Raw genomic sequence first — 20,592 nt, 5'->3', positions numbered from 1 at the left:
TCAGATGTTTTCGGCCTCTCTCCGGGGAATCTCCCTGATGCTCTCTTGAGGTCCACCATGTGCCCGTGGGCGCCGTCGAAAGCTCTGCCCAGATGCAATAAGGTCAGCGTAGCCTTGGACGTGAGAGAAGGCGTATGCAGATCGCCGGGAACGCCGGCCTCGCTGGAAGGGCGCTGGCTTTTTCTTATCGTCATCTTCCTTCAGCTCCATCTCGTATTTCTTTCTGTTTCTCTGGACCTAAAGGACGATTGGAAATAAGCCGGTAATATATGAAGCAGAAGGGTCCATGGAAATAAAGTAGAAAGTCATAATGGAAAGAAGAAATCAATTTTACTTCAAAAGATGGTCAGAATACAGCCTTAAAAGCAACTTGTAATTACAAAAGAGCGCTTGCATATTCTGCAATACAGCCGGCACCCTAATGATGCTGTGTAATTGTAATGTAAGAATGGTGGGTTAGGATAATCTATGCTACAGCCCTGCCATCAATGTTAGGAAATAAAGTTGTGGCCAGAATTAGTAAGTGATAATCATACATTTAAAGCAATGCATGAAAGAAACAAAAAAACAAAAAACAAAGCTATGTTGTTTTATGTTTATTAATATATTTATGTATGTCAAGCATCTTATTGCCCATCACCCAGGACTCCCCCACCTTCCCTGAGAGGGTTCAGGCTGATGGGTCAGAAAATGACCAGCAGGCTTGTTGCTGCACTGGCAGAGGTCTCACCTTGTCTCCTACAGAGGGCCAGATGGTTTTAGAGAGAAACTGGATGCAGATGACAGGCAGAAGGCTGATGCCCACAGTTAGGATGATGGTTAACCACAGGTACGGCTGGCGTAAAGCATTTGATGCTACCCCTATAAACACAACATATAAATACACACACACATGTTAACAGAGAAATGAAGAATGAGGGGTTTATGTGGGGACCTTCAATACTTGGACATGATTCTCATTGGGTAAAATTATTAGTAGAAGGCTATTGCATTCATGCTAATGAAAATAAAAAGCCTTTTGTCAAAGCCTGACTTACTGACAACTTGTAGAGGATTTAGCAGTTAAAGAGACTTAACTTTTCTTGACAAACAGCTGTAAGGAGTGTCTACACTGAAAGCTACAAATGAATGATGAAGTTGCCTTAATGCAATTATTGTTTAATATATCAACAAGTAATTTGTCAGTGATATTGCAGCTTCAGCTGGCCAGAGATCCCCTAGGAGCGATTTAATCTGAAGCAGGCTTTAAATTGGAGGCCAACCAACACAGGAATTTTAGAATACGTCATCAACCCTTATTGGCTTTTTGAATAACAGTCAGACAAACCGCTTAAATTAGTGAAGCTGTGGTCAACTAACCTGTGAAGGTGAAAACTGAGGGGAAGATGACATGGATCCCAGCACTGTGGATGTCAAACATGACCCCAAAGTAGATGGCTATGCTGCCCAGAACTGCAAAGCAGTTGACAAAAGTCCAGTAGGAGGTATCTAAGGAGATCTGACAAGACAGGAAGGAGAAAAGACAGACAGGATATTTTACATAAAAGCCATTACAAATATCAATATTCTTGAGTAGCTCCATATTTTGACAACATCAATACTTCAAATAAGTCACAAAATCCGAATTATAATTCCTAAAAGCAAAAACTGAAAATTTATGCACTGCACATGCTCAGAAATTTGTAACCAACCTGCAGATTCACGATAAAAATCAAGGACGAGGCAGCAACGACAGCAAAGGACTGATAGTCTGAGGGGGCTTCTCCGTCTTGCCCCATGGTTTGCAGGAAGGCTCCATAAGGTATGAAGAAGATGATGAGTGAGACGAAGATGCCGTGGAACAAGCTGATGAAAAAGTTTTTGTAGTTAAACAACGTCCCCTGCTGACCGGGAATGTAGAGTTTGGGGAATTTTAAACTCAGTCTGTCGTTGACATCCTACAACAGAGAAAGAAAGAGAAGGTTTCAAGAAATTTTAAGATTAAGAAAAAAATATCTACTGAAGAATGACTCAACCAAACTTTAACTCTGTCTTTGTGCCATGAAATTATGAGAAAATTATGAAGAAAAAAAAAAAGCTACCGGTATTCATAATTAGTTTTTAAATTCATGCAGGATACAATAGCCCTCTTTTCTTTGGTCTACAACAAATTCAGCTTTTACCTGGTCAAGAAGTCCAACAAGTAGAACAGGCAAGCTGCTGTAAGCCAGATTGTAGAGTGTGATAAACCAGTCTTCAAAGGCGATCTGCGGGAAGGAGAAAACAATCATTTATCGTCTCTGTTGCTGTTCAGTATTATCTGTCACTGAGTGTGTACTTTAGAAGTAAAGCACCACAAATCTGCACTTCTCACTGCACAACCTAATCCAAAGCAATCATGCTACTTAGTGGGATGAGGAATTGAAGATGTAGGAGAGACGTCTGCAGTATCATAATCTTGTTCTTGCCTCTTGTGCGACTGGAGCATTCAGATGTATGCACCGTTAAAAGTATTCTTTTAGGTGTTGCTCAGTAAAAACCTTTGAAGGTTAACATTACGACCCCTTAGGCAAAAGGACCAAGGTACAAATTTAGACATTAAACCGAGAAGTTGATGTTGACTAATGGAAATTAGGTTGTGTGTGTGAAAGGCGTTTTCTGTGGATGTCTTCCAGCAGGAGAACATTTACTCTCTGCCATGTTTGAACATGGATTAAAAATTCTACAGAAATGAGCTTCAGTGTTTTGTGTGGGAGCTACTCACTACGTTTGCAATTTTCACAGGGTTAAAGTACATGTTATAATGGGCAAACTCCATGAAAAGTTAGTCTAATGATGGCTATGATACTACAAACATTCCCTTCTTTTCAGAATAAAATCAAAAGGGATGACTTTCACAGTGCTGCTGACCTGTGAGGAGTATCCGTTGAAAAAGGAGTACCAGAAGTGGACCAGAGTGAAGGCAAAGTTCTTGAAGAAGAAGAAACGCAGGAACTTGCACATTCGGATGTAAGACCAACGCCCGTGCACCAGCAGGAGGCGCTGCAGGTAACGGAACTGAGCAAAGGCGTAGTCGCTGGACATGACGGCCTGCATCCCCTCCTGACCGCTGATACCGACACCGATGTCTGCAGCTGGAGGGAGAGCGGACGGGGAGAAATCTTAGAGCAGATTCGTAGAATCTTACACACTTGGCGTGAGCACAGTTAGCTTGTGTCCTTACTTTTGATCATATTGACGTCGTTGGCTCCGTCTCCGATGGACAGTGTCACAGCCTTCTTGTACTTCTTCACCAAACTCACCACATTAGCCTTTTGTTTCGGTGTTACACGGCAGCAGATGACCGCCTCGCATTCACAAGCCATATCCACAAAGTCAATCTACCGGTAGAGAGAGAAACATTTCACTGGATTTAATATCATGAAGACAAAAATTCTTCTTACTCACAATAATCAAAGTTTTTTGTTAAACCTGTCTCATCTCTTTCTCCCAATCATCCATCGGCTGTCCGTCCTGAGGGTTGCTTGGAGGTTGACGCCTCTTTAGACGCAGACGACGCAGACGACGGCGTTTCTTCTTCTTTTCATACAGAATTTCATTCTGAAAAGAATAAAGAGAGTAGATTAGTATGTAAACCATGCAGGGAAACCGTATTAAAGGCAATATATTACATTTATCTTTAGACTATAACATTGGCTAGGCTTTTTAGTACTACCAATTCATCTTTTATAGTAGCTTTAATTTAGTTTTGGTTTTTGAAGAAAGCTCACCAGCCATCCTCCAGTGATGATGAGAGCATTTTTGTTTGATCCGGGAAAGAAAGGCTCGGCCGTTTTCTTTTTGCCTCGACGGTAAGCTTGAGGGTCATCCCTTCTGCTGGCCTGACGTCTGGTTAGCTTCTCACTGTAGACACACAATACAGGTGATAACAGTGCTCAATTGCAACACAGTTGGGCCATAAATAGTATAAAAGATGGTTGGAACACTTTAAATATGAATGGAAACAGAATGCAATGGTTTCATTTCACTGTTTTCTGATGTTTTGATGGCGATGTGTCCAATCATCAAGTTATTTTCTTTTTATGGAACACATCATCATCATCAAGTTACATGTTAAAAAGAAAATTTTACATCTGTGATGGGGACCAGGTGGTGGTCCCCATCTTTAAGAAGGGGGACCGGAGGGTGTGTTCCAACTACAGGGGGATCACACTCCTCAGCCTCCCTGGGAAAGTCTATGCCAGGGTGCTGGAAAGGAGAGTTCGTCCGCTAGTCGAACCTCACCTCACCTATGGCCACGAGCTGTGGGTAGTGACCGAAAGAACGAGATCGCGGATACAAGCGGCAGAAATGAGCTTCCTCCGAAGGGTGGCTGGCCTCTCCCTTAGAGATAGGGTGAGAAGTTCGGCCATCCGGGAGGGGCTCAGAGTAGAGCAGCTGCTGCTCCACATCGAAAGGAGCCAGCTGAGGTGGTTCGTGCATCTGACAAGGATGCCCCCTGGGCGCCTCCTGGGTGAGGTGTTCCAGGCATGTCCCACCGGGAGGAGGCCCCGGGGCAGACCCAGGACACGCTGGAGAGATTATATCTCTTGGCTGGCCTGGGAACGCCTTGGTGTTCCCCCGGATAAGCTGGAGGAGGTGGCTGGGGAGAGGGAGGTCTGGGCATCTTTGCTTAGGCTGCTGCCTCCGCGACCCGGCCTCGGATAAAGCGGATGAAGATGGATGGATGGATGGAAATTAATCTAACCTAAAATAAAATTAAAAATAAAAAAAAATTTAAAAAAAAGAAGAGGCCCCTCTTCTGTGGAACCAGCTCCCAGTTTGGATTCGGGAGACAGACACTATCTCTACTTTTAAGATTAGACTTAAAACTTTACTTTTGCTAAAGCATACAGTTAGGGCTGGACCAGGTGACCCTGAATCCTCCCTTAGTTATGCTGCAATAGGTGTAGGCCGAGGATTCCCATGATGCATTGAGTCTTTCCTTTTCAATCACCTTTCTCACTCACTGTGTTAATAGACCTCTCTGCTGAATCACATTTGTTATTAATATCTGTCTCTCTTCCACAGCATATCTTTATCCTGTCTTCCTTCTCTCACCCCAACCGCTCGCAGCAGATGGCTCCGCCCCTCCCTGAGCCTGGTTCTGCCAGAGGTTTCTTCCTGTTAAAAGGGAGTTTTTCCTCCCCACTGTCGCCAAAGTGCTTGCTCATAGGGGGTCATGTGATTGTCGGGTTTTTCTCTCCATGTATTATTGTGGGGTCTACCTTACAATATAAAGCACCTTCAGGCTACGATGTTGTGATTTGGCGCTATATAAATAAAACTGAATTTAATTGAGTCTGCAGGGACAGTCCGCCTTGGGATGTCGTTTGCAATGTTCTTGTCAACCTACTTGACATCATCTCCGTAGTGGATCTCCATGTCGTCTGTCAGAAGTGAACAGGAATATCCGATGTTCTCTGCCGTTTCTGGGGATAAATTATGAAGATTAAAACACGAGTTCAGATTCAATTCATCCAAATTGTTACTTTAACCAGCTCAGGCATGTCGCTGTTATTCATGTGATACAGGTGTTTTATTTCTTGTGCACTTTGGGGTGATGGTACCTTTCTTATCTCCAGTCAGGACCCAGATCTTGATGTCTGCTTTAGCCAGCTTGGCAATGGTTTCTGGAACTCCATCCTGTAGTTTATCCTCAATAGCCGTTGCTCCAATTAGCTAAATGCAAGAGAACTCGTTACTAGCTGTAACGGGAGCTTCTTGCTTTAAAATCCGATAGATTTTTAGCAGAAGAGATTTTTTAATTAAAACATTCAAATGAAGTCTACATGTATATAGAAACTAAAGCGTAGTCATTTCCCACTCACCATCAGGTTGTTCTCGATCTGCTCATACACAGCATCCAGGGCAGCTTCGCGGTCATTCATGGTCACCTGGGCCTCTTTGTGTCTCCTGGACCAGGCTTCGAACTCTTCAGCGCTGATGTCTTTGTAACACAAGCACAGTGTCCGCAAGGTCTCGTTGGCAAAGACCTGATAACATGAAAATGTTGACTTTGTTTACTCCTGAGAGAAAAAGACAGCATCTGGCATGCTGCAAATGAGATTAAACAATAGCTCACATCAAGAGCAGTCTGGGTGGTTTCCTTATGTTTGGAGCTGGGGGAGAGACGCTCATAAATGACAGTGTCTGCTCCTTTACAGTAGAGACGAATACGGCCATCGGGAAACTTCACTAAAAAGACAGTACATAGAAAGATCAGCGGTAATTAGACAGAAGTCTCAGTGAGGTAAAAAGTCAAAAGTAGCAGGTCCAATCTGTCCAGTCTAAATAGCTTTGATAATATTGATCTTATTTGTTTTAGTTATTTCTATAAAAAGACCGTAGTCATAGTGACGTTTGGAAACCTTTTTTGAAATTTGTAATTTTTGCCAGTTTGCAAAAAACAAAAACAAACAAACCCTGTTTTATTTTCTATTTCACTTTAAATTAAAAATAAGAATTTAGAGAAAAAACTATGAATGAAACTATTGACTGAGACCATAAAGTCATCAGGAACCTGTTTGTTGAAATCAACAAAAAGGGTCATTTCCTTTAGATTTCTAAATGACCGCACTTCTTTTTGCATCCAGAGGTGCTGCCGCCTGCTGACAACTAGAAAGAAGGTGAGTCACAGGTTTCACTTTTTAGGCCCTGAAGCAATATGCCCATTTATATACAATCTATATTCCTTACACTATAAAAGGATGGCATGTGGTGCAGTAGCGACGGTTTTAGCAAGATCTGGATCCACGTCCAGGTCATGCAGCATCCACACATATTGAAATTACAGAATATGTTTAGGATTAACTACGTATGCATTTATATTAAAGATTGTCCAAAACAAGTAAAACTGTTCAAATACTTTTGAGTTCTGTGCCAGTTGTGCATTTTGAGTAGAAACATAATAAAATCCTTCCATGATTTAGTGAAGACTTGATTTATTCAGTTTTTAGGTGGCATTTCATCAAGTTTTTCATTCATTGCGCATCCTTCAGTAACTTGGTACTTTGTTTTGTTTCTGTTTCAAAGTTTGATGGGTTTTTTTCCCTTGCAGCTTCATGTGTATGCAGATAACTGTACATCTAAAGAAGTATTTAAGGACATTATGTCAGGCTGTGTGCTCGTACAGATGATAGACATGCGCTTGCGGTCAGAGTTGAAGTCGAGAAGCGCCAACATTTCGTAGGTCATCTCCTGATCCATCTCCCTGATGGTCATGGTGTCCTGCGTACGAGACAGAAACACGTAACCAAAGTTCCTGGCAGCCGTGACCAGGGCGCCCTCATCAGGAGACGCTGCCTGGTATACGAGATCATCTGAGAGGACAGTACAAAAGCAGATGTCAGTACCTGCAGTCTTCTTTTTAAATAGGACCTATATTATGTGACTGTAGAATTACCGTCTTTGTGCTCCACCATGACGGTGTGGCAGAGGGAGAGCAGTTTGAAGAACTCCATGGCATCTTTATCCTTCTTGGATCGGACATGGGCAACCAGGGAATGATCTATGAACTGGAACTTCTTATCAGCATAGCGGTTCCAGCTCCAGTCCACCAGCTGACATAAAATAGAAAAAGGTTTTATGACTTTCCATTTTCCTGGGTTTATAGGGTTTTTTGGGGACCATTTTTACAGATTGCTGAAGATCGAACTGACATTTAATTTGTTTCTACTCATGAAAATTCTTTCAACTCATTATTTAGATTTTACCTTTCCTCGTTCCAGTGACACACCCTCAGCAGTAGTTGGATCACCTGTGGGGAAAAAAACCAAAGACAACCCCCCACAAAACAAACTTTTAATGCCAAAATTACAAATCCACAGTACAGCAACTGTCAAAAAACAAAAAACACACTGAAAGACAGGAATGAGAGGTTTTAAATAGAGTTGATACAGGACCCAACAATTTACTTAACATATTTTCCTAGATTCATGTATTTGTTTCATTTTCTGCTTTAATTTGCATTTGATTCGATCTTTTAACTCCCTCAAAGCTGTGCCACAGGCCACTGATCAGGAAACTGCTGCTTTTGATAATATGACTTTTTTTTTTTTTTTTTTTTTTTGGCCTGTCCCGTTTGGCTCTTTTGCCATCAGAATTGTTGTCTAAAGGCAAAGAAAGATGCCCAACGGATTTACTTTACCAAACTGACCATCCCAGCCTTGCCGTAATGGTCCATTTGATTCACCTTTTATTGTTTATTTTATTTTCACTTACTGAATACGGGACAGACTTGACTGGGGGAAAGAAGGGGAGAAAGAAAGAGGGAAAGAGAAACAGCTGAGAAGAGGGACGGGGGAGAAGGGCAAAAGACAAAAACCAACAGAACGGGCAGAGAAAAAAAATGCATATATCAATCACCTGGATCACCTGCTGAGAAAGAAAAAAGAAAGCAAGCAGAAGAGAACAAGAGTAATAGAATAAACAACATCACAATGATATATGGGAATATGACAGTAAATACTAAATGTTAAACATTATTGTGCAGCACATAAGATCAACAGAACACAGTGTGCTTTGAGGTAGGAGCCAAAAAGGGTGTAGTTTGTGGGTGTGATCACCCGTGTGTACACCTGTGAGCATGGACGCGCTTGTTTTTTGTTTTTTTAAAAGGTTCCTTCATGTAATAATCTGCTAGAGGGTGTGGGGGGGCCACAGCCCCGTCCTCCAGGGCGTGAAGCAGGTGTGGAGGAGATCAAAACTCCAGACATCCAGAGGCCCCCAGAACACAAGAGACCAAGGAAGACCAACAGAGGGGCAGCTGCGCCACTGTCCCGGAAAGAGCTGAGGAGAGTCCCAGATGAGGGCTCACTCAGCAGCCGCGGAGCAGAAGCCAGGGGGAGTTGCAGTGACGCGCCCGTGAGCTCCGCCGGCAGCCAGCTGCGCCTGAGTGACCGAGCCCCAGGCCGAGAGGCCGGGGGCACCCCACCTCCGAAGTGGCCCGAGCGAGCCCCAGGCTCCAGGCCCCGATAAGCGGCCGCCAAGGAGTGAGCCGGTGTGTACCTGGACGCCCATCCCCGGACACAAAGAACCACCAACGCACCGATGTCTGAGGGGGTCCGCCACTGGCAGGGGAAGTGGTGGTAGGGGGAGATAGGCCTCCAAACCTTGGAGGGCCTGAGATGTCCCCAGAGAGGTGGCGCCTGACACCCAACCTGACATATAGACACAGACATACAGGCACACACAGATACAAACATCCATTCCCACCCTCATGCTCTCATATGCACTTACTCCACACTCAACCAACGTGGAGACAGACATAAAGAGACGTTGTACACACGATCACACTCCACAAGCGTACTCTACAAACCGGGTCTAGGTGCCCTCGCCCCTGGAGGGGGGAACTGCACCCAGACCCAGGTGGTGTTTCCCTTTTCCCTGCGGTGGGGGGAGGCAGACCGCCCCGACTCCGCAGCAGCAGGAAGGCTCCACACTCCAGACCGCAGTCGGACGGCCAACTCCTCCTCCTAGCCCCCCTGCTCCAGCAGGTCGCAGAGAACGGGGGTGAGAGAAGACTCCAAACCTCCCTCCACCCGCTCATTGTAATGTTGATGCATGTGTGTTCTAAGGTGCATTTAAAACCCAGGAGGGCATGGAGCTACCTGCCAGAGAGCAGCAGGTAAGCGCATGGTCCCTCCTGCTAGCCCTCAATGTCTACGTGTATTTAAAATTGAGAGGTGGGCAACGATGCCAGGGGTGGGGTGTACACCCTGATGGTACTTTGGACTCCGTGTATCGTGCCCACCCCCAAGATCCTATATGTATGTGTAATGAGAGTGTGAGTAATGTGAATGTCTAAGTTGTGGGATAAAATTGAGGCAGAGGCAGCCAGAAGGGGACAGAGGGGGGGGTAGCCTCCTCTGCACCCTGGTGACATACCCCTACTCCAAGGCCCTGCATGTGTGGGTGGTTGTGGTGGAGCGGGAAGAGGGAGGCAGCTGGAGATGGGGAGGGAAGGAAGGGAGGGGCAAGTGACCCCTCCCTGGGGCCAGCTCCCCCGCTGACCCCAGTAGGCACCCCCATACTCCGCGACCCGCCAGGGAAAGGGGGCCCAGGCCCATCCAGACCGGGCCCAGTGCAGCAGCGCCGCCCGGCCCCACAGAGCCCGGGACAGTCCACCCAACCCCACCACAGAGAAAACTGCACCCACCCCACCATCCACTCATCTTCCAGACTACATAAGACAATAAACACCCAGGCTGAGATCTTCCTCCACCTCTCCTGTATCTCCCCCTCCTGCAGAGGGAGCTCCTGAGGAGAGGAAAGCTCCTGCAAGATGTGACAATCTCCCCCACCAGTTGAAGAGCCCCCCAGGTGGCTCGACGCACCGGCGGCACCCTGCTCCAGGGCTGGGCCCCCATGCACCCACCCGCCCACAACCCCGGCAACACACCAACCAGGACCCAAGCCCCCGAGGCCCAGTCCGGGACCCAAGCCCCCGAGGCCCAGTCCGGGTCCCAGCCCAGAGACGGAGCGCCCCCAGAACCTCACGCCCATCCCGGACCCACCCAGGGCCAGCCAGGCTACCAGGTCAGTAACCCACGTCCGTCAGCACAGACCCTCCCCTAGCCCCGCTGCACGCAGCCGCGAGGAAACAGTCACCGGAGAGCCAACAGAGCCCCTAACCGGACATGACCGCTACCCCGGGTTGAGCCCCCCAAGGAAGATGCCTCCGGGGAACCCCCCGACGCCCTAAGCCTGTCCCTACCCCCACACCAATCACAACAGTGAAGGCGGGACCAAACTATGACCCCCCACCCCCACTAGGTGATGGAGCTGATCAAAGGAGCCCAGAGCAATTGATCTGATGTGGTGGCAGAGGCTGTATCAAGACTAATGTAATCTAATAGATAATTTCTATATTGGTTAGAATTAAGATTATTTTTATTTTTCCAGTTCATGAGGACTGTTTTCTTGGCTATGCATAGGGCAGTGAAAACCATATGGGCTATATTCTTTTCTGAGGTGACATTATCTAAGCTGCCCAGTAGACACACTAAGGGGGAAGTTGGAATGTTACATTTCAGACACTTCGATAAGTCTTCACATATCTCGCGCCAAAACTTCTGAACTGGTGGACAGAACCAAAGAGCGTGGATATAATTGTCCGGTGAATTGGTTTGGCAGTGTGAGCAGTTGTTGGTAGACGTAAAGCCCATCTTGAACATCCGATGACCTGTATAGTGCACTCTATGTGATATTTTGTATTGAATTAATTGAAGACTGGGATTTCTAATTAGATGAAAGGTTTTTAAGCAAATCTGAGACCAGAAGTTTAGGTCTAAGTTAACTGATAAATCCGCTTCCCATTTTGCAATAGGAAGTGATATTGATTCATCTGTTTTAGAAAGCATTCTGTATATTTTGGAAAGTAATTTGGGGGTTTTAAGAGTAAGAAATTGAACCACACTTGGTGGTGTTTGTAGTTCAACTCCCATTCCTGAATCTTATTTTTTCCTTGTGTGAAACAAAAACTCCTCAGTACCATAATTGCGTCCAGCGATGGTGCACTTCTTGAACTGCATGATATTCTGCGTCAGAGTTCCTGTCTTGTCGGAGAAGATGTACTGGATCTGACCCAGCTCCTCATTCAGGGTGGTGGTCCGAGCCTGCAGACAGTTAAAGGAGTTTATGCAGCAGAGCTGTAGTGATCAACTGAGGGTGGAAAATCTGCCATTTTCACAAAATAATCTCCAATTAAAAAGGTCTGGTTTACCACAAAACAGCATATATTCTTCATTTATGTCATATGATTTTGGTTTGGTACAAAAAAAACAAAACACTCCCACAAATACTCTTCGCCTGTTTAAACGTCATTATATTCTTGAATACCGGAAATGGCCATTTAATTGAGGGGCAACACTCACAGGCCTTCAACAACATACAGCATAAAAGTGCGGTGAAAAAAATCAGTTAAAAAAGATAATTGAAAAACAAACATGCAAGTGTTAATGTACCTTAGCTGGGGTGTCTTTTTCTGCAAAATACATCTGCAGGTCCCAGTTGATGAACTTACTCTGGCCCAAGCGAATCACCTCCACGCTGTAGACAAAGCACAAAAACTTTTATTTGGTGTACTGTTGAACACACACAAATCTGAAAGTGAGCACAAAACGCATTAATATAATTGTTTTCACTTAATTTTGTCTGGCTTTATGTACCTGACATAGAGCGAAATGGGCACCATGGTGTTGAGAACGATGATGTATCCCCAGAAGCTAAGGAAGCCTCTGTAGCCGGGGGTCTGATCTTTGCCATCGAACAGATACCAGGCCTTGGTGCCGATAGCCTCATACCAGTATGTGTGACCAATAGCCAAACCCGCGGACACCAGGATGAGCAGTGCAAAGATCTATGGTGAGGAGTAACAGAGAGACACCAAATAGCTGTTGAGAAGACTTCATATACTACTTGTACGGCTTGACTTACTTATTGCAAATGTATTGTTTAAGTGTCAGTGCAAGAAATTTGGGGGGGGGGGGGAGACCTCAAAACATATTCAGAAAAAGCAAACATCATCAATAGCATATTTGCATCACTTAAACAGAAGCCTTCAGGAAGATTGGGCTTACACATTCAGTCATACAGGCCAACATTTACCTCAGTCTGTGGCGAGGAGGTGCATCAGATAATAGATATGAAAATAAATATACACTGTGTGTTAAAATGGTGATTGAAGCTTACTGTGTAAACCATGTAGTTCATCAGTTCATCAATTTTGGTCCTCTTGAACCTCGTCTTGCCACCATTTTTCATGATTTTGGTATCACCTCCTACAACAAGAAGTCAGTAAAATACGTTCATTATTTTAACCTTTACAATCAAATTAACCAAACTTTTGAAATACCAATGTTTTAAGAAGAGGAACTGCCAAACTACAACACAAGAAAGTACAATCTGGTATTGAGTTAGAAACAAAAACCAATAACACACACATTTATATTTAATTATTTATATACTTTTTAAACAAACAACAACAACAACAACAACAAACACACACCTGCAAAGATGACCAGCCCATGACACCAGTCAGTGTTTCTTATCTTGCAACCTCGGAGCAGCATGTTGTCCAGTTCCAAAGGGTAGCGCTCCCTGTCCCACAGCATCATCCCCGTAAACTTGTCAAGACGGTTGTTTGGCTCCTCGCACTCGATCAGGGCTACGGGACAGAAAAAAAGGCGTTGGTTCAGAGAAATAAAATAAGAAATAGCTTGTTTCTGTAAGCATGATTCAAACTGAATGAGTGTGTTGTGGTGATCCAGTTCTTACCATTGAAGTCAGCGAGCTGATGATCCTCCTGAAGTCTTTCATCAGTCACTCGAAGTCCCATCCTAAACTTGAGGTTGGTTTCGCTGCAACGGGAAAACAATATATACACAAAGACCTGAGAACTGATTCCAACCCCGTCTGGGAGAATGATTAAAAACAAAGAAAAATCCCCAGATCATTTCTTTGTTTTTGCAAAAAATAAATAAATGATTATGATCTTGTTTGTATCACTTTCTATTTCATTTCATTTCTATTCCCATTCACTGTAAACACGTTCTATTGGAGGATCTAACTGCACCACATATACAAGTATCTGTTTGATTTAAAGGTGTTCCCTCTTAAAAGCAGAACGCGTTCACACACCAGAGCAAAGACTGTTTGGTTCTTAGAAAAGGCTTTTCAAATTTGCTCTTCTCTTCTCAGTTAGTAATTTGTTGACTGAACACTTGGGAAAAAGACTGATTAAATAGAAATTCCTCAAACACAGTACTCTACTCCAACAGTCCATTGCATCGTTTGTACAGTTTAACCTAATATATGGTGATAGCACAGTACATGGCGTTTTCCCCCTCTTTCTTACCCGTCGAGTTCAGCTGTTTCAACATAACACAGGCTGTTTGGGTTGGAGCTGGACAACAGCAGGAGGTCAGCCTACAGAGTGAAAAATATATATATAAAATATCTGAAAATATAAACATTTGAGTTTTCAAATTTATAAAGCACTCAAAGGATTCAAGGCACACATCTGCGATTTCTTAAGACTTTCGCTTTTGCTCAAAACTAAATGATCAATCAGCTAATATTTTAAGTTCTGGATTATGCAATGCTGTATCATTTTATTCAGCTCATTTCTTTATACCTAGCAGATGTGGATACATTTTAATCCAAATACATTTGATGAGTGGAGTGCCTCCAGGATCGATCAGGAGTCCCTTTTAAGTAAAGTATAAAGAAAATGACTATACACTGAAGATTATATTTTTGTAAACGTATGTAGATGACACATTAGTTTATGTAACAGTGAACCTCATAATGGCCTCAGCATGTCCCTCTAAAGTCCATTTGCCATCTTTGAGTTTTCTTCTGTACCTTTTCTCTACAGTTAAATATATATAAAAATGGATGCAGCTGTTTGATGTTACCCATTAGTTTGTGAAATCTCAAGTTAAAACTGAGCACTGAATTTACTACATCATGAAAGTGACTGAAACCACACACACATCCTGGATAATGCTTTCTGATTCTAACGAAGACTATTATTTTAAAGATTACATCAATTTAGTGAGGTTATTGGTCTTCACGTAATAATATTTCATCTTAAAGTCCCATAGCGCTAAAAAAGTTGAAATTCAGTTCACATCGTAATAGGGATTTTTGAAGGAAATAAATTAAGTGTGTGCTCATTATGTGAGCTTGTTATGGCTGATTTAAATTAAAACTAATGCAACCTTGTAGGAAAAACCCCCACTTTGGGTGAATTATCATACCGGAATAAAGTCATTTTTCTTGAGACGAACCACATCTCCAACCTGGATTTCCCTCCACTTGGCCTCTTGAAACCTGAAGCAAAGAGAAAAGCACAAAAAAAAAAAAAAAAAAAAAAAAAAAATGGGAAATGGGTTTTGTTTTGTTTTTTTAAATTGATTTAAAAAAAAAAAAATTTAATAAGCAGCTTTCTTCCAACCTGCCATTTAGTAGAACCTCAGACTTCCTGTTGTTGATCTCGTTGTCCATCCTGTGGCGTGCCTGAAGTAAAAAGACATAAGAACATGAAGAATAAAACAATCAAAAACTATGCAGAGTAGCTGTAGGAGCATCCAGTCAACTTGAACCTTTTCCTCGTTCTTCTACAAAGGAAACTGAAAATATATCGCTAGGTTTTTTTTGAACTGATTAAAACAATGCTGCATGTTGTTTTGCCAAGATGAACAATGAGAGTAAGCAAGTTTGCACCTGAGGGCCAAGTCGAGAAGACAATGACAGAAGAATTAACCTCGCATGTCTTCCAAAGACCAAATCTTACCAGATCGTCCACCAGATCTTTGATAGCGGTGATTCCAAGCACGATGACCAGGGGAATCAGAGTAGTATACCAGGGCAGAGTAGAAATCTCTGGAATAATCTAAACAAACAAGACATTTGGTGGCACTCACTGATCCCCATTCTTTGCAAAACTGTCAGTCATAAAACAGATAATGCATAGAAGTAATATTTATACCTGTAGGATGAGCAGAGCCAGGAAGTAGACATTGGCTACTCTCCTAAACTGCTCATACAGATTCAGGGGCAGAAAGGTCAAGAAATTGTACTTGTACGTCTTAATGGCATTTCCCTGCAGAGAAAAGAAACAAACAATTTGCTTACTTCTCTATTCCAAAAAAACGAGTCATTTTAAACGCAAGAGCTTATTTTGGCAGCTTATTTAAAAACAACTTGATTTCAATTCTACTACAAAAGTAAATTCAGACTAGGCTTGAAGACTACATGTTTATGATAAAGCAAGAGTTATAAAATTCTCGATTCTGGTTAGAAAGACAAAGATGCTCTGCAGAAAGTAGGGTTGAGAAATTGTAAACTTATCATGCTGTCAGTACTGAGCTGATGCTGTGTTTCATTTACAGATAACCATCTAAACTCTGCTTATTACACCTGGTTTCCACTGAGCAAGACACTGAAGCTCTGCCACTGTGGGAGAGCTCAGAGTTTGATTTCACAGAGGGCAGACTCTCTTCTTACTGGTGCTGAATGATAAGAGCTGGCTCAGGGCAGATCCCCCCAGCTGGTGTCCAATGGGGTGATGGACATTGTTCTATCTGAGGCTATGCTTCCATTCTGTATCTGTGTTATGTTGAACCTTCACATAAATATCAAAGCAAACAGAAGCAGTTAGCCAAAGGTTCTAGTCTGGAACAGCGGATTGCTTTTTAGACTAAGACCTGCAGGTGAAGCAGGTTTTTTTTTGTTTTTGTTTTAATAAAAATTCATTTTCTGTTGCAAAATGTCATGGGAGAAAATGGGAAAGGTTTCCAAACTTGTCTTATTCAAGCTAGTGATCTCAGTCATCATCAATATGAGAAAAAAGAAGTATTTCCTCAGGAATATGTCCAGTTCTTTGAGAAACTACATACTATTAACCACTTTTATAGCAATTAACAGTAAGAAACGCACTGACGTTTTGGCATCTTGCTAGTCTGAAGCATTCAGGTTTTTATTCACGCCATAACACAATCTTGTCTCGCAGCCACAGGACTTGGGTATTATAAGTCAACCATAAACTCCTCTTCATGCCGAAGTATTATAGAGCTACATAAGAACTGATCCATTTAAGATTTTACCATGCCCACACACATCAATGAACTCTAGAAGCTACTAAATCATGGTGCATACTTGTGTTTTGCTTTTTTTTGTTTTTGTTTTTTAATTTACAGGACTGCACCTGTTTTTATTAAGACGTCAAGCTTTTGGCATCTGTTTACTACATGCATTAAATGTGAACTTTTTCAGAATATACTTGTACTTCTTTAGATTAACACACAAAAAAATATGGCGTCATCAACAGGTTATTATGCAGTGGTATTGATGTAATTTATTTATAATGTAATTTATGACACTTTAGCACCACCGGGCAACGCTATGTGGCTTCAATTATATAGTAGAGAAGGCAGCATATCCATTTTGGGCAGCTAATACCAAAACAATCTAGAGATCCACAGAACTACAGAAGAGCTACGAGTATTTTTAAACATCTCCTGGCATCAGGATCTACCGTATCTGACTGTGTTTGCTGGTGAAAGAAAGGCCGCCCCAGGTTTCAACCTTGACAAAGGCCAGTGACACGAAGCATAAAAATCTCTTCCGTGTTAACCGGCTGTCAGAAGGATAAACCACTACTTTAAATGGTTTTCCACATGAAGGGAGACAAATTTAACAAATGAACTGTGTGATGAACAAAAGCTGTACATAAATCAAAGAACAAGATTTTCTCATTTGACTCCAGTGTAGCACGCCCAACCCTCATCGAGTTACATCCACCTCATCCCATTATTCATCTACAGTTCCATTCATAACTGAACAGCGTACAAAATAAAAACATCATATTTTATAAAACACCCTCTCAGTGGGATGCCTGATGGAAAATACACACCTGCCCTGGTATTTGTTTAGGGTGTGCCATGTTCAGCTCTATATGCTGAGGGTTTGGTTTACACCACAACCAACAGTCAATCTGCAGATAAGTACATTAAATGGCCTGCTGACGTAATGTCTAAACTTACAGAGTATTTGCTCTTCTTTATACACAGAAAGACTTTTTTCTTAAACTCTGGCAGCTGGTGATAGGGTCGGTCATTGGCTTTCACTTTCCAGGTGACGTCTGCGAAACAAGAAGAAAAAAAGAAAAAAAAGACAGTGTTTTAAAAATATACCTAATGTTGATGAAGTAAACTATAGAATAAATAACATGTCTGTTACTTATATACTCTAGAAAGTTAGGCTAAAACACAGACTGTATGTGAAAGATGGATGTAATCAACATAACTTCACCCACCAGTTAAATTAAAAACAAGAAGAAAAAAAAACAGAACAACTCAATTTTCCAAAGTAAAAATCAAGAAACTAGAAATGTCTTGATGCATATGCTCAATCATCCAGGTAAGTAAATCAAAAAAGATTGATTCTGTTCATCTGGACGTAGCGTTTTGTGGGAGAAACGTTTCGTCACTCATCAAAGAGACTTCTTCAGTCTCAGCTGACTGCAGGTTTCCCCAATCCTATAAACAGGACATTGCACAGTGACTGAAACCAGCCAACTGAATGAACAATGGGCTGGGAGGTCAGTTCCTTGATCATAAATATGCAAACTGTCATAACCATTGATCAACAACCACTGATTAATGGCCACTAGTACCATTCACAGAGAGTTCGGGGATGGCTGCAATCACAGCATTATAAGATGGTGACAGATGTACCCTTAGGCCCCCTCCTCGATTCAGAGATGGTCTTTCCCTTTTCACGTAAATGGCCTCCTTGACTCTGCGCTCAAACCAGCGTTCCTCCCTGTCCAGGATGTGCACATCCTCATCATTGAAAGAGTGTCCACTGGCCTGTAGGTGTGAATAGACTGCAGAGTCCTGGCCTGACGAGGTGGCTTTTCTGTGTTGTGTCATCCGCTTCACCAGAGGTTGTTTGGTTTCCCCGATGTATAAATCCTGGCAATCCTCCTGGCACTTCACAGCGTACACTATGTTACTCTGTTTGTGTCGGGGACCCGATCCTTGGGGTGGACCAATTTTTGGCGCAGCGTGTTTTGGGGTTTAAAAGCTACAGAGACCCGGTGTTTAGAAAAAATGCGTCTCAACTGCTCCAATGCTCCTGACACATATGGGATCATTACAGGTTTTCACTTAGGCAGCGGTTGTCCTTCTCTCCTGGATTGGTTGGAGCTTTCTTTAGGCGCCTTCCCAGCTTTGACAAAAGTCCAGCTGGGATAACCACATTTACTCAGGGCCTTCTTGATGTGCTGTTCTTCTGCTTCCCTGGCCGCTGTCTCTCTGTCAGTGGGGATGGTGTTCGCTCTGTGTTGTAGCGTCCTGATGACACTCAGTTTATGCTCCAGTGGATAATGAGAGTCAACCCCTTAAATACTGATCTGTGTGTGTAGGCTTACAGTAAACATCAGCTTATCAATGGTCATAACAATTTGCATATTAATAATCAAGGAACTGACCTTACAGCCCACTGTTCATTCAGTGGTGCTAGTTTCCGTCATTGTGCAAATGTACTGTTTATAAGGTTGGGGAAAACTGCAGTCAGCTGAGGCTGAAGAAGTCACTTGGATGAATAACGAAAGGTTTCTCCCACTAAAAACGCTACGTCCAGATGAACAGAATCAACCTTCTCAGAAGAAACTAGAAAGTCCCCAAAAGTGGGTCACAGTATGATGTGATGCTAGGACATTTAACCACACATCAACCAGTATTATTTGCCTTATAGTGACATTAGTTATGCACATGTTAATAACACTTAAAAATCCACTGAGAATTTAAGGAGGCTCAAACATATTTGTCATTCACCTCAAATTAATCTCATGTCCATTAAAATCTGATCAATACTTTGGGAGAAATAGAAATTGGTATGAAACAGGAAAACTGCTATAAAATGACACATTCATCCCCTGAATCAGAAGGAGAAAAAAAAAAAAAAAAAAAAAGGATCAGCGCACGTCTTGAATAACTCACCAGTGGGTCTTGTCTCCACTTGGGGTTGCGGTGCTCTTTCTGGTGCCTCTTCTTCCCCTTCAGAGCTTTCCTCTTCCAATTCGTCATCCGTCTCATCGTCACTGTATGGCATGACCTCATCATCAGGCCCCAGGGAGCTCCGGGTGTCGACACGTCGTCGACTCATCTTGGCGGGTCAGTTATCTCTGAGAAAGGAAAAAATATGAAGAGATCAGTAGGTTCAATAATAATTTTACAGATTGTTTCACAGTGGAGTCTTCAGACCGTTTCTGAGAAGTTCTGCAACTTTTTAAAAACAATCAATCCAACAGCTACGTTGTGCAACGACTGCAATGATGCACCAGGTGCCTTTTTTTCCCAGACCTGCTTACAAAAAAAATAAATAATAATAATTAATGAATACATAAATGAATAGATGGAGTCAGCAGATCAGTTTAATCCAGACAAAACTAATATATGAATGATCTGTAGTGTGATTTCCTGAATAAAGGTTTATACTAAGGATGCATCAGACACTAGATATGACTTAGATGATAATACCAATGCTAAAAGCTAACCTGCTCAGGATGTGGGGCCTCTTACATATGTTAGTATCAAGATTGTCTTAAAGAAAATGTAAACTCACAATCTCCAGAAACTTAAACTGACAGTTTTCCTTAGGGCTCGTTCCACATAAGCCCTCAGATTCAGCATATTTTATTTGTACAATAATTATACAATTTGTTCTGGCCTCAGTTTTCAGACCCACACGTTGCATCCATCATTTATATACAGCTCATGAAGTCGTGATTTGCATTTTTCTTTTTAATTCCAAGTCTGTTTCATAAATGAGGAAGATGATGCAAACACTATAATGCATCATACAAAGTAGTACAGTTGAAATCAATGGGGCCTTCAGATTTCCATAATGTACACAGTAAACTGTAAATAAATGCATTGACTATAATGAAAACAATCTAAATAAATTTAAAACATTAATATTTCAATAAATAAAAGAAAAAAAAATTGGTCAGGTTGACAAGGATTAATGGTTCCACAGGCCTCAGTTTCTCAGACGAAG

The 20,592-nt window shown here is 42.5% G+C and overlaps 1 protein-coding gene across 1 annotated transcript; it reads right to left on the bottom strand.

Annotated features, from left to right (window-relative positions):
• On the bottom strand, nt 1-19,698 carry atp8b1 (ATPase phospholipid transporting 8B1). The gene is made up of 29 exons (XM_085357956.1): nt 19,533-19,698; nt 17,571-17,668; nt 15,515-15,628; nt 15,320-15,418; nt 14,981-15,042; nt 14,784-14,856; nt 13,877-13,947; nt 13,297-13,379; nt 13,028-13,186; nt 12,712-12,800; nt 12,189-12,379; nt 11,985-12,069; nt 11,513-11,636; nt 7,734-7,777; nt 7,424-7,580; nt 7,152-7,340; nt 6,104-6,216; nt 5,850-6,014; nt 5,589-5,700; nt 5,375-5,450; nt 3,750-3,882; nt 3,451-3,579; nt 3,203-3,359; nt 2,890-3,113; nt 2,163-2,246; nt 1,692-1,937; nt 1,360-1,498; nt 731-861; nt 1-237 (listed from the first exon to the last, which is right to left on the bottom strand). Exons 1-29 carry the CDS (start codon nt 19,696-19,698, stop codon nt 1-3), a joined length of 3,750 nt encoding a protein of 1,249 aa, XP_085214082.1.
• Between the last annotated feature and the right edge of the window lie 894 nt (nt 19,699-20,592).

This window comes from Diplotaxodon limnothrissa, linkage group LG7, assembly GCF_057381915.1.
Source record: "Diplotaxodon limnothrissa isolate DT_005_m linkage group LG7, D_limnothrissa_male_GT1.1, whole genome shotgun sequence".
Taxonomy (NCBI): Eukaryota; Metazoa; Chordata; class Actinopteri; order Cichliformes; family Cichlidae; genus Diplotaxodon; species Diplotaxodon limnothrissa.
This window is presented reverse-complemented; position numbering and strand designations above follow the sequence as displayed.